This window comes from Odontesthes bonariensis, chromosome 9 (assembly GCF_027942865.1).
Source record: "Odontesthes bonariensis isolate fOdoBon6 chromosome 9, fOdoBon6.hap1, whole genome shotgun sequence".
NCBI classification, from domain to species: Eukaryota; Metazoa; Chordata; class Actinopteri; order Atheriniformes; family Atherinopsidae; genus Odontesthes; species Odontesthes bonariensis.
Genome location: NC_134514.1, coordinates 3,386,292 through 3,403,270, shown reverse-complemented (window position 1 = coordinate 3,403,270; position 16,979 = coordinate 3,386,292). Strand labels below are relative to the sequence as shown.

General features: G+C 38.6%; 1 protein-coding gene across 2 annotated transcripts in view; it reads left to right on the top strand.

The window, feature by feature from the left end:
* The first annotated feature begins 1,680 nt into the window (after nucleotides 1–1,680).
* The window catches only part of LOC142387979 (transmembrane protein 87A), a 29,571-nt gene continuing 14,272 nt past the window's right edge, over nucleotides 1,681–16,979 (top strand). For both annotated transcript variants that reach the window (XM_075472778.1, XM_075472777.1), the window contains exons 1-9: nucleotides 1,681–1,872; nucleotides 6,457–6,529; nucleotides 6,613–6,710; nucleotides 8,121–8,240; nucleotides 8,318–8,386; nucleotides 12,586–12,645; nucleotides 14,232–14,267; nucleotides 14,365–14,503; nucleotides 16,608–16,669. In XM_075472778.1, coding sequence (XP_075328893.1) covers nucleotides 1,735–1,872; nucleotides 6,457–6,529; nucleotides 6,613–6,710; nucleotides 8,121–8,240; nucleotides 8,318–8,386; nucleotides 12,586–12,645; nucleotides 14,232–14,267; nucleotides 14,365–14,503; nucleotides 16,608–16,669 — 795 coding nt within the window. In that variant the 5' untranslated portion in view covers nucleotides 1,681–1,734. The remainder of the gene's footprint in view (nucleotides 1,873–6,456; nucleotides 6,530–6,612; nucleotides 6,711–8,120; nucleotides 8,241–8,317; nucleotides 8,387–12,585; nucleotides 12,646–14,231; nucleotides 14,268–14,364; nucleotides 14,504–16,607; nucleotides 16,670–16,979) is intronic.

Here is a 16,979-nt window from a genome sequence, read left to right as displayed (position 1 = left end):
CTCTTTTCAGCCCAAAAAAGTACTTGTTGGAGGACCTGAAGCTGAATTAAAGCTGAGAACATGTGAAACAAACAAATGTTTATTCACTATTTTATTTTATTTCATTTTATTTTATTTTATTTTATTTTATTTTATTTTATTTTATTTTATTTTATTTTATTTTAATTCTATTTTATTTTATTTTATTCTATTTTATTCGCTTGTTTTTACTTTAATTGTTTACATATCTTTTACTGTATGCTGCTGCAACACAACACTTTCCCAAATTGGGATGAATAAAGTACTTATCTATCTATCTCTATCTATTTGAACATATAAGAACAGTGCTGAACAGTAAAGTAAGTAAATATACATATAAAGAAGCTAATATACCTCTGATATTAGAAGGAAAGACATAAAATGAACGTTTAAAACTGAACAAGTCCAGTAAGATTAATGATGGTTCAGTTTTTATGAAGGAGACACAACAATTTTATTAGAGTTCTAACAATACAACAGATTTATTAGTCAGTAGGTTCATATTTAGATTATTAAAAACCTCAAAAACACTTAAATTAAGAGGGTCGTGTTCTGTGATTTCTAACTATTATGGGTTTCAAATCATGTTCAGAATGACCTGATATTTGATGTTATATTCAAACCATATTATTAGACAGATTTATAATCTTAACATAGCAGCTGCTATGAACCAGGAAGTACCCCTCGCTTGTTGTGATTTTTTTTAATTTTGTTTATTTATTTATTTTTTAATGTTAAGAGCTTTTATTTTGTAAGCAAGACAGGAAATATATGTTTTTTTTTAAAGGTTTTTTAATACTTTATTTAAATAGAAATAAGTATACAACAAACAAACGAATGAAGTATACAATATAACATGTCAGTTATGTAAACGAACAAACAACCAGGGGTGTTAGATGAAAACATGCAAAGGTGTACATATAGAAATTGTCCATAGAGCCTTTTCATTAGTAGAGTCTGTTATTGATTTAAAATATTGTTCTATATCTTTAATAAAATGGGGAAAATATGGCGTTGTATTTACGGAAGCCCAGAGCGGACGTGGTACGTATAAACTTTTTTTTGATGGTTATCTCGAGATAACGAGATAATTATCTCGAAATGCTTGTAACACCAGCGGGATTTGCTTTGTTCATTTTCACAAGAACGCTCCACATTCCATGTTTGATTCATAGGCTGCTTTATTCAGTTTTCAATGAAAGGGGGGTAAAAATGGGTAAAAACCTTTGCCAGAAAAACATATAAACACATATAAACAGGGGCGGACTGGGGAGAAAAAGTGGCCTCGAAAACCATCGGTAAATTAACTCGTTATCTGGAGAAAACGATCATTGTTTCGTCGAGATAACGACATAATTATCTCGTTATCACGGGAAAACGGATGGAATAAAATGTATGTATCTATGGCCGTTTAGGGCTTCCGTATTTATTAGCAAATTTCCATTTATGAATATAAAATTTAGCAAAAAGAATAAAGCAAGTTTATTATAAAGAAAACATTTAGCATCCTTTCTGGGGGCTTGCTGTTGTGAGTTGTCGCGGTGGCTTCTTAAAAATAATAATAAACGCTTTTGTACGTGTTTTTAATCTTTCCACGCCCCCTCGGCGTGACGTCACCCGGAACCAGGAAGTGCCCCTCGCTTGTTGTGAGTTGTCGCGGTGGCTGGTTGCCTCTGCTAGTTGCCTCTGCTAGTTGCCTCTTCCTGTTGGCTCCTAATGGCGGCTTTGGCAGGTCCGGGCCGGACCGGCTCTGGACTCCGGTCCTCGGCGCTGTTCTTCGTCCTGTTGGCGGGTCTGAGCGGGCCAGTCCCCGCCGTGTCCGAACCGGGGAAATGGATCCTGGACGTGGACAGCGTGAGTTCCTGTTTACACTCTGCGTTTGGTGCCGTTTATCTGACAGTTTACGCGTGTTTGGGTTAAAGTAAATGGCGTTAAAGTGGTGTTAAAATGGTGTTAAAAGTGGTGTTAAAGTGGTGTTTTAAGGCGGTTCCGGTGGTACAAGCAGAGCGATGACGCTAATTCTGGGTCAGGTTTTTTTTTTTTTTTGTAACAAACTTTATTTATCTTCACAATATCACAGTAACAGTAGTCATGAAATAAATAGTGTACAGTAATGAACAAAGGACATAAAGTGAAAGAAGAACATAGTTAAAAAATGCAACGATTGAAAACTGTTAGAACATAAGAGAAAAAATAAATAAATAAAAATAAAACAAAAAAAAAAATTACACAAGTAAATGCGAGTTACAAAAATAAGTTATAGTCTTTCCAAATACTTATTGTTTTTATAGCCTTTTTGTTAATTTAATTCGAGATTGAGTCAAGATTTTACATCTATTACGAAGAGGGCAAAAAGTGGTTTCCTGTGCATTATTTTACTTTTATGAATATGACATTTGGCAAGCAACAGTATTAGATTGATAAGGTACGTGGGAGAGGAATCTTTCGCCTTGAAATCTGTGAAACCAAACAAAAAAATATCAAAGAAAAGAAGGAAATCTGGTTGGATATAGTTGGATATCAGAGCAACAACAGGTGGTCACAGGAAGACGTGTCGCCGTCACATCAGCGCGTTCAGCAGGCTGCAGAGTGGCGGTTCCGACCCGTTCAGCACAAAATGTGACGTGTGTGAGGCTCATTGTTCTGTTAAGTTGCATTTTAAGCTGTTTTTTGGTTGTATGGGCTTTAAAATCCAGTAAAAAATGGTGGATTTGTGTGATTTTTCTCTGCAAAGCCAGGGGCGCCACTATTAAGATCAGGGACAGGTTGCTTAAAGGGGCCCCCAGGGCGCAGCCACAGGGGGGCCCAGTGGGCCGGGGGTCCTCAAATAAGACACAAAAATAAAATAAAATTTATCTGTAGCACATTTCATGTACTAAACAGCTCAAAGTGCTTCACATAAAATAAAAGCATTGCAGCAGGGAGTGGAAGAAGCATTAAAAATACATAAAAGAATATAAAGAGAAACAAATCCAGATAAATTAAAAGATATCGTGCAGATTTCATGCATTGACACATGAGAAAAGAAATGTTGATTTTAAAAATCAACACTAACTCAGAGAAGGGGGCAAGAATGGCTGCAAATGTGTAGAGTTTCAGGAGATCCCAGAAGATCTGCGACTGCAGCTGAATCCAATGATTCATTTTGGGTTCGTGGCCACTGGGATGGTGAATCGATAGAGAGATACTTTATTGATCCCGAAGGAAATTCAAGCATCCAGTAGCAGACATAATAAAGCAATAAAAATGTTTATACAATTATAAACAATCTAAGAATTTAAAAAAACAATTTATAAAAACAGTTTAGAAATATAAAGTGACCAGTGAAATTCAGAAGTGCCATCACTGGGAATGTCTGCCGCCAGGATTTTCGTGACCTACGTGACTTTTATTTAAAAAAAACAAATGTATAAACTTCAGTCTCGCTTTTAAATGTTTGGATTTTTAAAGGACTACTTTAACGGAGCTAAAGTAGCTGTGCGGCCCGGTCAGAGTTGTATAGTTTGCTGTTCGTGGATGCTAGGAGACTGAGAAGTGGCTAATCAGCTAAGGCAAGTTTATTTATAGAGCACAATGTGTACACAAGGCAATTCAAAGTGCTTTACAGCTACATAAAATCACAAGAAGGCAATACAATCATTCCATAAAACATAAAAATAATCATTAATTTGTTAAATTAAAAGCAAAGAGTGCAGATAAAACACTTTCAGGTGTCATATGCACAGCTAAATAGAACTGTTTTCAGTCTGGATTTAAACTTTGTCAGAGCCTGAGTTGGTTCATATGGCTCTAACATGTCAGAGATGTACTTTGGTGCTCGACCATGAAGAGACTTGAGCTGTTTTAAAGTCTATTCTCTGAGCGACAGGAAGCCAGTGCAGAGACCTGAGCACTGGACTAATATGGTGGTATTTCCTGGTTCTAGTCAGGACTCGAGCAGCAGCGTTCTGGATGTACTGCAGCTGTCTTACAGCCCGTTTAGAGAGCCCAGTGAGCAGGCCGTTACAGCAGTCTAACCTGCTGGAGACAAACGCATGGATCAGTCTTTCTAAGTCTGGTTTAGACACTATTCCTTTGATTCTGGCAATGTTTTTTAGATGGTAAAAACCTGCTGATGTTACAGATTTAATGTGGCTGTTAAAGTTCAGGTTGAGTCAAATATTACCCTGATAACACTTTCTCTTTGTTTCTGTGGGCCACAGACAATGATTTCAATGAGTTTAGCTGGAGAAAACAGTTTTGCATCCACACACTGACGCAGTATAAATGTCAGAGTAAATGCAGCGAGCCAATCGGAGCTCAAACTGTGGAAGAAACAGGTTGTTTTATTTTCTGGATATTTTTCATCCGTTTACACAGAGCTGGATGAATCCTGACTGGATATTTGTTATATTTGTGGGTTTTTTTAAGGTTTTAAGGAAGAAAACAGGTTTTTTTAACCATTATCTGAAGCCTGTGAAACCACGATGATTCTGTCTTTTATTACATCAGTTTTTCTGCAGCTCCTCTGCTTCCTTTTTGGATATTTTTGCAGATTTTTGGTCCTTTTTGCGTGTCTGAGCCCCTGCAGACGTTTACACGTCAAGCTGAAGTCTGCTGGGCGCCCACAGCCTGCACAGCCGTGTCACAAAGAGCTTTTTCTTCACGGAGCACATGATCCTCTGCTCGCCCACGCCAGTCAAACGGCCCATTTAAGGTGGAGCGCCTGTTTGCTCCTCATGCTGACAGAAAAGTCTGGCTCAGAACGTACATTAAGGTGTTTGTTCATGTGGAAAAGATGAGACAGGACAAAGATTTAAACAGTCTAAAACAAACTCTGCATGTGTGCTCCTCTCTATTGTCGCTCTTCCTGAAAGTTTTACAGGTCGAATATTTAATCAGAGTTGTTCTGTTGGTCTAAGATGTTGAGAAGCCAGAAACCAGTTATTAAAGCAACAAAGTCAAAGTCAAATTTATTTTTGTAGCACATTTCATGTCCAAAACAATTCCAAGTGCTTCACATAAAATAAAAGCAGGGAGTGTAAGAAGCATTAAAAATACATAAAAGAATATAAAGAGAAACAAATAAAATGATTTAAATGAATTTAAAAACAAGCAACAGTCCAGATAAGTTCAACATTTTCAGGTGAGAAAGTAGTCGTTTAGATCCCCAACGTGTTGAAAACCTGACAAAATACCGGCTGTTTACAATTTTGTTCCCATGAATTCGGCGCTACTAAAGCTAGCCGCAGTGAGCAACGCACTTCCGGTTATTTCCACAAAATAAAATACCCGTTGCCTTTTATCATAGGGAAAGCCATTACCATACAATTGGTGCTTTTGTTTTGAAAACAGGAAGTGAACCTACCCTCGTTGTAGCTAGCTTGAAACTGCCGTTTTGACAGGAAATGACGATCGGCGACGTCACGTTACGTTGCATCTTGGGTAGTTTGAGTATGAGTAGTAACCTCATGATGCATACCCAACATTTAGGAGAATCTAGTATGCATCCGGGAACTTCTCGCTTACTCAAACTCGCATACTAACTCAGAAAGTTAGTATGAGTAGTAGGAGTAGTATGCGGTTTCGAACACAACCATCGTCCTGTTGATGAGCCAGTTTCAGCCCAGCTTTAGCTGTCGGACAGATGGCCTCACATCTGACTCTAGAACACTTTGGTATCCAGAGGAGTTCATGGTGGACTCAGTGACTGCAAGGTGCCCAGATCATCAGCCCTCCACCACCGTGCTTGACAGCTGGTGTGAGGTGTTTGTGCTGATATGCTATGTTAGGTTTCCTCCAAACGTGCTGCTGTGCATTATGAGCAAACATCTCCACTTTGGTCTGCTCTGTCCAAAGGACATTGTTCCAGAAGTCTTGTGGTTTGTTCAGATGCAGCTTTGCAAACCTAAGCTGTGCTGCCATGTTCTTTTTAGAGAGAAGAGGCTTTCTCCTGCAGCCCTTCCACACAAGCCAAACCTGTTCAGCCTGTTTCTAACTGTGCTGTCATGACCTTTAACCTTTAACATGCTAACTGAGGCCCGCAGAGTCTGAGATGTAGCTCTTGGGTTCCTGACCTTGGGGTGACCTTTAACCTTTAACATGCTAACTGAGGCCCGCAGAGTCTGAGATGTAGCTCTTGGGTTTCTGACCTTGGGGTGACCTTTAACCTTTAACATGCTAACTGAGGCCCGCAGAGTCTGAGATGTAGCTCTTGGGTTTCTGACCTTGGGGTGACCTTTAACCTTTAACATGCTAACTGAGGCCCGCAGAGTCTGAGATGTAGCTCTTGGGTTTCTGACCTTGGGGTGACCTTTAACCTTTAACATGCTAACTGAGGCCCGCAGAGTCTGAGATGTAGCTCTTGGGTTTCTGACCTTGGGGTGACCTTTAACCTTTAACATGTTCCTTTGTGATAAATCCTTTCTGACACGTTTTCTTTTTTTAATGTATCTTCAGGAAACCGTGAAGAAGGAGAACCTCTTCTTTTTCACCAAAACTCTGTCCAACAGCAGCCTAATCTACCTGAAAGGTAAACGCATTTTCCACTGAAGCAGCACTCTTAACATTAGTTTGAATGTGAAGCGTATTGATTTCTCCCGTCTGTGTCTGCAGTGACGTCGCAGAGCTGCAACTCTTCGCCTCCCGTCCAGCTCAATGTTTCGTGGTATCTGAGGAACTCGCACTGCTACAACGAGATCTTCAGACTGGATGTAAGACGCTCTGTTTTCTTCTCTCACTCAGGTCCAGATTCAGTTTGTTCTGCTGGTTTTTACCCTTTTAAATTCAGAAGGAACGGTGGTAAATATGCTGAGTCACACTGTGAACCATGTGCCAGCTTTAAGGGCATCTGTTTAAACTAGGGCTGGGCCAGTTAACTCGTTATTATCGCGTTAACTTGTGAATTATTTAACGCCGATAGATATTTTATGGCGCATTAATGCATGTTTTATTATTGTAAAAGTCTGTCGCTCACAGGCTTTTATTTTGTAAAGGTCTGTTGCTCACAGGCTTTTATTTTGTAAAGGTCTGTTGCTCACAGGCTTTTATTTTGTAAAAGTCTGTTGCTCACAGGCTTTTATTTTGTAAAGGTCTGTTGCTCACAGGCTTTTATTTTGTAAAAGTAAAAGTCTGCTGCTCACAGGCTTTTATTTTGTAAAAGTAAAAGTCTGTTGCTCACAGGCTTTTATTTTGTAAAAGTCTGTTGCTCACAGGCTTTTATTTTGTAAAAGTCTGTTGCTCACAGGCTTTTATTTTGTAAAGGTCTGTTGCTCACAGGCTTTTATTTTGTAAAGGTCTGTTGCTCACAGGCTTTTATTTTGTAAAGGTCTGTTGCTCACAGGCTTTTATTTTGTAAAAGTAAAAGTCTGCTGCTCACAGGCTTTTATTTTGTAAAAGTAAAAGTCTGTTGCTCACAGGCTTTTATTTTGTAAAAGTCTGTTGCTCACAGGCTTTTATTTTGTAAAAGTCTGTTGCTCACAGGCTTTTATTTTGTAAAGATCTGTTGCTCACAGGCTTTTATTTTGTAAAAGTCTGCTGCTGTCTGCTGTGGAACAGGAAAAGAAAGTAATCGGCGGATCCACCAAACATGGAGAAGGGTACGGAACTTTTACTCGGCCATTTTCATGTTAAAGTTCTTCCAGACGGCGGAGTCGACAGAACCAAAGTCATCTGTAAACACTGCCAAGTTGAATTGTCTTCTCAGCGTAGTAGTTCCAGTCTAAAATATCACTTAAAGGCAAAACACACAACTGATAGCAGCAAGTCATTCAAGGAAACAGACAGTGGAGCGAGGCTTCTACATAAAAACTACAGAAAGATGCTGATGTTAAAAGTGTGTTTGCACAACAAATGTTATGGCACTTTCATTCATATGGCAGCACATTTAAAATAAAGCTAAATGCTAAAAGCTATACACTACTTTAGGATTCATTTTTGGATTCTGCGTACAAATGCGATTAATCGCGATTAATCAGGGAAATCATGTGATTAATTAGATTAAACATGTTAATCGTTGCCCGGCCCTCATCAGAATAAGAAGTGTCCTTGTAAACAACAGTATTCTGTCGCTCTCATCTGTTTGTCTCACGGTCTTGTTGCTCATGGTTTGTACCGGTGTCCAGTCCACGCAGGTTTCCAGCTACTTCAGGTCCACGGAGGTCCTGTCGGACGGGGGCAGCGGATACTACGTTTTCCACCAGTATCCCGCCATCGTCTGCCAGCCCAACATGAACCCGGACACGGTGAGGAGCGCACGCACACCTGAACCGTCCGTGTGTGGTGATGTCACATTTTTAAAGCCTTTTATTTTATCACTCAGTTTAGTGTGGATCAGTTTGACCCGAAAATCCGGTTGAAGGAACCAGCGCCGCCGCCGCCTCAGCAGCTGGTAAGAGTCCGTCTGCACATTTACAAGGGAAACGAGTCACTACATATTATATACTGCATACTGCATACTACATACTGCATACTGCATACTGCATACTACATACTGCATACTGCATACTACATTCTGCATACTACATACTACATACTGCATACTGCATACTACATACTACATACTGCATACTGCATACTACATACTACATACTGCATACTGCATACTACATACTGCATACTACATACTACATACTGCATACTGCATACTGCATACTACATACTACATACTGCATACTACATACTGCATACTACATAGTACATACTGCATACTGCATACTACATACTGCATACTACATACTGCATACTACATACTACATACTGCATACTGCATACTGCATACTACATAGTACATACTGCATACTGCATACTACATACTGCATACTACATACTGCATACTGCATACTACATACTTCATACTACATACTGCATACTGCATACTACATACTTCATACTGCATACTGCATACTACATACTACATACTGCATACTGCATACTACATACTGCATACTGCATACTACATACTACATACTGCATACTACATACTGCATACTACATACTGCATACTACATACTGCATACTGCATACTGCATACTACTTACTACATACTGCATACTACATATGGCATACTACATACGGCATACTGCATACTACATACTGCATACTACATACTGCATACTGCATACTGCATACTACATACTGCATACTACATACTGCATACTACATACTTCATACTACATACTGCATACTGCATACTACTTACTACATACTGCATACTACATATGGCATACTACATACGGCATACTGCATACTGCATACTGCATACTACATACTGCATACTACATACTGCATACTACATACTACATACTGCATACTACATACTGCATACTACATATGGCATACTACATACGGCATACTGCATACTGCATACTGCATACTACATACTGCATACTACATACTGCATACTACATACTGCATAATACATACAGCAAACTACATACTGCATACTGCATACTACATACTTCATACTACATACTGTATACTACATACTTCATACTGCATACTGCATACTACATATTGCATACTACTTACTACATACTGCATACTACATATGGCATACTACATACGGCATACTGCATACTGCATACTGCATACTACATACTGCATACTACATACTGCATACTACATACTACATACTGCATACTACATACTGCATACTGCATACTACTTACTACATACTGCATACTACATATGGCATACTACATACGGCATACTGCATACTGCATACTGCATACTACATACTGCATACTACATACTGCATACTACATACAGCATACTACATACTACATACTGCATACTACATACTGCATACTACATACTACATACAGCATACTGCATACTACATACTGCATACTACATACTACATAGTACATACTGCATACTGCATACTACATACTGCATACTGCATACTACATACTTCATACTACATACTGCATACTACATACTGCATACTGCATACTACATACTGCATACTACATACTGCATACTGCATACTACATACTGCATACTACATAATACATACTGCATACTACATACTGCATACTACATACTACATACTGCATACTACATACTGCATACTGCATACTGCATACTACTTACTACATACTGCATACTACATATGGCATACTACATACGGCATACTGCATACTGCATACTGCATACTACATACTGCATACTGCATACTGCATACTACATACTGCATACTACATACTGCATACTGCATACTACATACTTCATACTACATACTGCATACTGCATACTACTTACTACATACTGCATACTACATATGGCATACTACATACGGCATACTGCATACTGCATACTGCATACTACATACTGCATACTACATACTGCATACTACATACTACATACTGCATACTACATACTGCATACTGCATACTACTTACTACATACTGCATACTACATATGGCATACTACATACGGCATACTGCATACTGCATACTGCATACTACATACAGCATACTACATACTGCATACTGCATACTACATACAGCATACTACATACTGCATACTGCATACTACATACTGCATACTACATACTGCATACTACATACTACATACAGCATACTGCATACTACATACTGCATACTACATACTACATACTGCATACTGCATACTACATACTACATACTGCATACTACTTACTGCATACTACATACTACATACTGCATACTACATACTGCATACTACATACTACATACTGCATACTACATACTGCATACTGCATACTGCATACTACATACAGCATACTGCATACTACATACTGCATACTGCATACTACATACTGCATACTACATATGGCATACTACATATGGCATACTGCATACTGCATACTGCATACTACATACTGCATACTACATACTGCATACTGCATACTGCATACTGCACACTACATACTGCATAGTACATACGGCATACTACATACTGCATACTACATACTGCATACTGCATACTGCATACTACATACTGCATACTGCATACTGCATACGGCATACTACATACTGCATACTGCATACTAGATACTATATACGGCATACTACATACTGCATACTACATACTACATACTGCATACTGCATACTACATACTGCATACTACATACTGCATACTGCATAGGGCATACTACATACTGCATACGGCATACTACATACGGCATACTGCATACTAGATACTATATACGGCATACTACATACTGCATACTACATACTACATACTGCATACTGCATACTAGATACTATATACGGCATACTACATACTGCATACTACATACTGCATACTGCATAGGGCATACTACATACTGCATACGGCATACTACATACTACATACTGCATACTGCATACTACATACTGCATACTACATATGGCATACTACATACGGCATACTGCATACTGCATACTGCATACTACATACTGCATACTACATACTGCATACTGCATACTGCATACTGCACACTACATACTGCATAGTACATACGGCATACTACATACTGCATACTGCATACTACATACTGCATACTGCATACTACATACTGCATACTGCATACTGCATACGGCATACTACATACTGCATACTGCATACTAGATACTATATACGGCATACTACATACTGCATACTACATACTGCATACTGCATAGGGCATACTACATACTGCATACGGCATACTACATACGGCATACTGCATACTACATACTGCATACTGCATACTAGATACTACATACTACATACTGCATAATGCATACTACATACTAAAGCTAGCCACAGTGAGCAACGCACTTCTGGTTATTTTCACAAAATAAAAAATCCGTTGCCTTTTATCATAGGGAAAGCCATTACCATACAATTGGTGCTTTTGTTTTGAAAACAGGAAGTGAACCTACCCTCGTTGTAGCTAGCTTGAAACTGCCGTTTTGACAGGAAATGACGATCGGCGACGTCACGTTACGTTGCATCTTGGGTAGTTTGAGTATGAGTAGTAACCTCATGATCCATACCCAACATTTCGGAGAATCTAGTATGCATCCGGGAACTTCTCGCTTACTCAAACTCGCATACTAACTCAAAAAGTTAGTAGGAGTAGTAGGTGAAGTATGCGGTTTCGAACACAGCCCGAGTCTCGGCTCACCTTCAGGGATTTAAATGATGCGACTCGTCGTCTATTTTCCTCCTGCGGACGTCCACCACAGTTGTTGTTGTCTTTTTATTTAATTCTTTTGTATTGTTTTCTGGTTAAAATAGCTGCTAAATTCAAACAAACAGCTCTCCGCCTCCCTCACTAACACCACAGAGCCGAGTTCATTCACCTGAAACCAGAAAACGGAACCGTTTCTGATTCACATTCATGTTTTTTCTGGAAAATCTCTCCTCGGATTTGCAGACCCGGCCACTGCTGCCCAAATGTTTGCTGTGAAGTGAACTTAAAAAGTTAAAAAATATTCAACCTTCTTTTTGTTTTGGTCTGAACAAACTCAACATCAAAGAAAACCGCTTTAACTCGGCTAAAAAGGAGCATTTTATCCTAATTCTTGCTGTGAATCATGTGTTTTTTGGGTAAATTTGCTCTTTTTGTTTTTCAGCCAGTCACAGAAAAGACTTCAGGGAGGAGGAAGAGAGAGGTGCAGCCTCCACAGCCCAAGGTGTGCACGTCTAACATGTTTTAAATTAAAGCTTAATAATAAGAGTAAGAATAACGAATAAGAGTCTAAGATGATGGATGGATGTTTGCACGAGTTAAAGGTTTCAGAGTCTAGTTACTGACTCAGTTAATACACGTGTTGTCAGACACACAGTTGTGTTCATTTCATGAGATATATTAATAATATTATATCCTTCTGCTATCTTAATGCCTACATTCGCAGTTTCAGGTTATTTTAGTATGTATTCAGATCTTTTTCCATCTCTTTTTGTTGAAATGTTCAGATTCATAAAACCAACAGAGGAATACGAGCCCAACTTAATTGACATATTCATTGACATGTACAAAAAAAAAAGGACAATAAGAAACTTGTTTTAACATTGTACTCCCGTATTCGATCCAACCAACAGATGAGGTTAGATTAAGGTGGAAAAAAGAATCTGGAACTGTCACCACAGAAGAAGAGTGGTTGAATATACGCTCTGTGCAGTTAACTTCCACTAGTTCTGGTCTGTGGAGGCATTTCTGCTGGCGGAATCTGATCAGATATTTCATAACTCCTGAGTTAAAATATGTGCAGACAGGGGAGACAAATATCTTTTAAAAATATTATTAGCAGCCAGCAAGAAAGCTGTAACCCGGAAATGGCTGCAGGCTTCACCCCCAACAGAGACAGACTGGATAGATGTTGTGACAAATATTCAAAATATGGAAAGGATGAGCTTTTCGCTAAGTCTACGGAGCGATAAGTATTCGCAATACTGGGAAAAATGGATTGTGTTTGTGGCCACGAGAGATGCTCACTGAGCCATTACTGTATGAACCGACTTGTATCATCAGCATAATGTCTGTTTGAATGTGTAGGTGACCAACTGTTTATTCTATGATTTTCTGTATATTGTATGTCAGTGATACTCACTATTTTTTTTCCACAACAGCCACATTGGCAGCAAAATCAAGAGAAGAGCCACTTTTACCACAACATACTAAAGTCCCCTTTTGCAAAAATGCATTTCTACATATAAAAAAGAAACAACACAGCCAATACATGTTCAATTAAGACCACATTTACCTTAATACTGGGATGAGCGGAAGCTGGCGTGCATGTGCTCGACTTTCTTCATGTTGTATTTGTAGTTTGTTGTTGTAATCACAGTGAGACATTCAGGATGAGCATGGTTTTTGTGCTGTTTTTTGCTCTTTTTTTAATTGAAAACCGATCCATTGTGCCTGCATCTCACGCTGGCTAAAGGAGCTAGCGTGCTCTGTGGTTTAAGCGGGCTGCGTTGCCAGGTTTAACAGTGTGCCCCCTTTAGGAAACACCATTAAGCCTTAATTAATACTTAATAAATAATACTTAATAGTACAAAAATGCAAACTTAATAAAAATACTTAATACTGTGCAGTATTCGCTGTGTGTTATTTGAAAAAAATTGTTATTGTTACCATATTTTTATAAGCTACTAAGCGAGTGTGAGCCACCAATTAAAGCTTGAGGAGCCGCGCAATGAGTATCTCTGTTCTATGTTGTTTCTTTCTATAAAAATATGTTCAGATTCTGACTTGATTTCTCTCCGTGTGTCGCAGCCTGCTGGAGGAAAAGCTGCCGTTCCTGCCGAAGAGGTCAGCTTCATCTGTAACGTTTGAGCAGCACGGTGTTGGTGTAAAACGTATCTCACTGAAACGTGGTTTCTTTCTTCTCGTTGCTTTTGTGGCTCAGAAGCCGGCGAACTTCGGCGCGGTGGCTGAGAGCTGGGAGGACGGACCCTACGTGTTCATCCTCAACATCAGAGAAACCTCGGAGAGCAAGAAACAAGCCTCCGAGTCCGGCGGCACCACCGCTCCCTGGAGTCTGCAGCGTCAGTACCTTTCCTTTAACCGTGATAATACTGATCTGCTCAGAAGTCTGTGGCATGTTTCATCAGATGACGTCATTCGTCCCTTGTTATTCGCCTCAGACGGGGACAGAAATCCCCTTTAATAGTGAGAATGCTTTAAGGCATTCTCACAATTAAGTTCCTGTTTCTCTTTAGTATTATTTTTATTCTGCCAGTTTTCAGCACCTAACTACTCCTGCATACTTTCAGCTATTTCTACAATTTTGGTATCAAAACGTTCAGCTCTTTCAGCAAGTTCATGCTATCATTTTTGGTGTTTTTAACTTTTACACTTTTTAAGATATTCCACTTTTATTCAAATTTTCCCCGTCATTCAAATGAATGGAAACCGCTTTCAGCTCTTCCAAATCATCTTCCTCTTTCCAACTATTTCTGCATGCTTTCAGCCAGAGACACCATTTAAACTTTAAATGGGCCACAAGACATTCAGCTATTACCAATTGTTTCAGATTTTTCAAATCTTCAGCCAATTTTGAAATATGACAGTTTCAAAAACATGAACATTTTTGCTCCTTCTTGATTTTAATGAATGAGCACACAGTTGATTGCGTGCTGATAAGTTTAAAATTTTTCAGTTTTTTCAAACAAATTCCTCTAACTTTCATACAGTTTAACTTAGAGAAACACATTTTACCTTAAAATGTAGGAAAAATTGTCCTCTTTCAGCCAATGTAACTACTAAAGAGCTCACATTTACAGAATTTTGGCTATGAGCCTTGAACCGAGATCAACCTCTCAAATTCTCTGACTAACTCCAATGTTAAGTTTGGTAGTACACACACAAAAAAAATCACAAATACTTTAGCAACAGTTTTTAATGCTAAAATTGAACTATTTTCAGCTTTTGTTAGCATGGTCAGCTATCCCCATTCAGCTCATAAGCATTCTCACTGCTGTTTCTTTTTCTTTATTCTTAGTTCTTCCGTACGTTTTTTGCCGTTTAACTACTTCTGCATACTTTCACCAATTTCCACAATTTTGGTATCAAAATGTTCAGCTCTTTCTGGAGATGTGTGTAATGACTTTTAGCGTTTCTAACTTTTATACTTTTTAAAATATTAAGGTTTTTGTGCAAGTTTTCCTCCCTTTAAAAGTAATGGTAAATCCTTTCAAATCATTAAAAGCTTCCTCCTCTTTCAAACTTAACTACTTCAGCATACTTTCAGCTAGAGACACCATTCTAACTTTAAAATGTTCACAAGACATTCAGCTATTACCAATTGTTTTAGCTTTTTAAAATCTTTAGCCAATTTTAAAATATAACAGTTAAAAAAAATGAACATTTTGCTCCCTCTTGGTTTTTATGAATGAAGAGCCAGCAGAATGGTGCACCGGTCATTTTCAGCTTTTTCTGATATTCCAAACAAATTCCTTTAACTTTCTTACAGTTTAACTGACTGAAATTATACAAATTATACCTTAAAATGAAGGAAAAACTGTCCTCTTTCAGCCAATGTAACTACTAAAGAGCTCACAATTACAGAATTTCAGCTATGTGCCTTGAAGCGAGAGCAATGTCTCAAATCCTCTCAAATTCTCTTACTAACTCCAATGTAAAGCTTGGTAGAACTCAACCTGCTGCCATTTAAAAATCTTTCACTTAACTGATATAAAAACTACATTTTCAGCTTTTTTAGCATGGTCAGCCAACCCCATTCAGCTCATAAGCATTCTCATAGCTGTTTCGCAGCAGGAACAGCTCTTTCTAGTTAATTTAAAAAGGATTCAGATAAATTAAAACTCATTTTTAAGTTGCACATTGATGGAATTGGCGCATCGAGGATGTTTTTCTGCCTTTTTAAGAGTTGATTCTTATCAGAGGAAATGAAAAAAGGTTTTCCAAATCAGTTCTGAAGCAGCAAACTCGTCACCTGTGTCTGTTTCTGGGGAATAAACACAGCCGAGACTCTCTGAGATGAAAGGATTTGTCGTATATGACCGAGTCTTCTTCCAGGTTTAGGTTCCAATTAGCGGCAACGGCTAAAAACGATGTTTCTACATGGTGACGTGTTGTTTTAAATGGAAACAGCTGATCTGACCTGATGGTGTCTGTTTGTGTTTACAGTTCAGATCAGCATGAAAGGTCCTCATGACTACATATCAGCCTCTGAATGGCCTCTGATGGTGGTAAGAACACACGTTACTTTTCTTTTTCTTCTATCAAAGTCGGAGCAGAGCCGAAATAAACCACAGAGTTGATCAAATTTGGTCTTAAAGTCGTATTAAAATGAGCAGCGGTGTCTTTTCTGAGGTAAATCCGCTGATAAACGCGTCCCAGATCAGCTCAGAAATATTAAATATTGAATTTCAGTCGCCTTCCAGCTGAGGAATAATGCTAACATTCTCATGGCGTCTCCCGAGGTTTCAGTTGAGATGCATCAGCGCCAGCTGGGCAGAGAGAAACTGGTTTGTTTTGTGTTTCTGGTAAAAGTTTAAT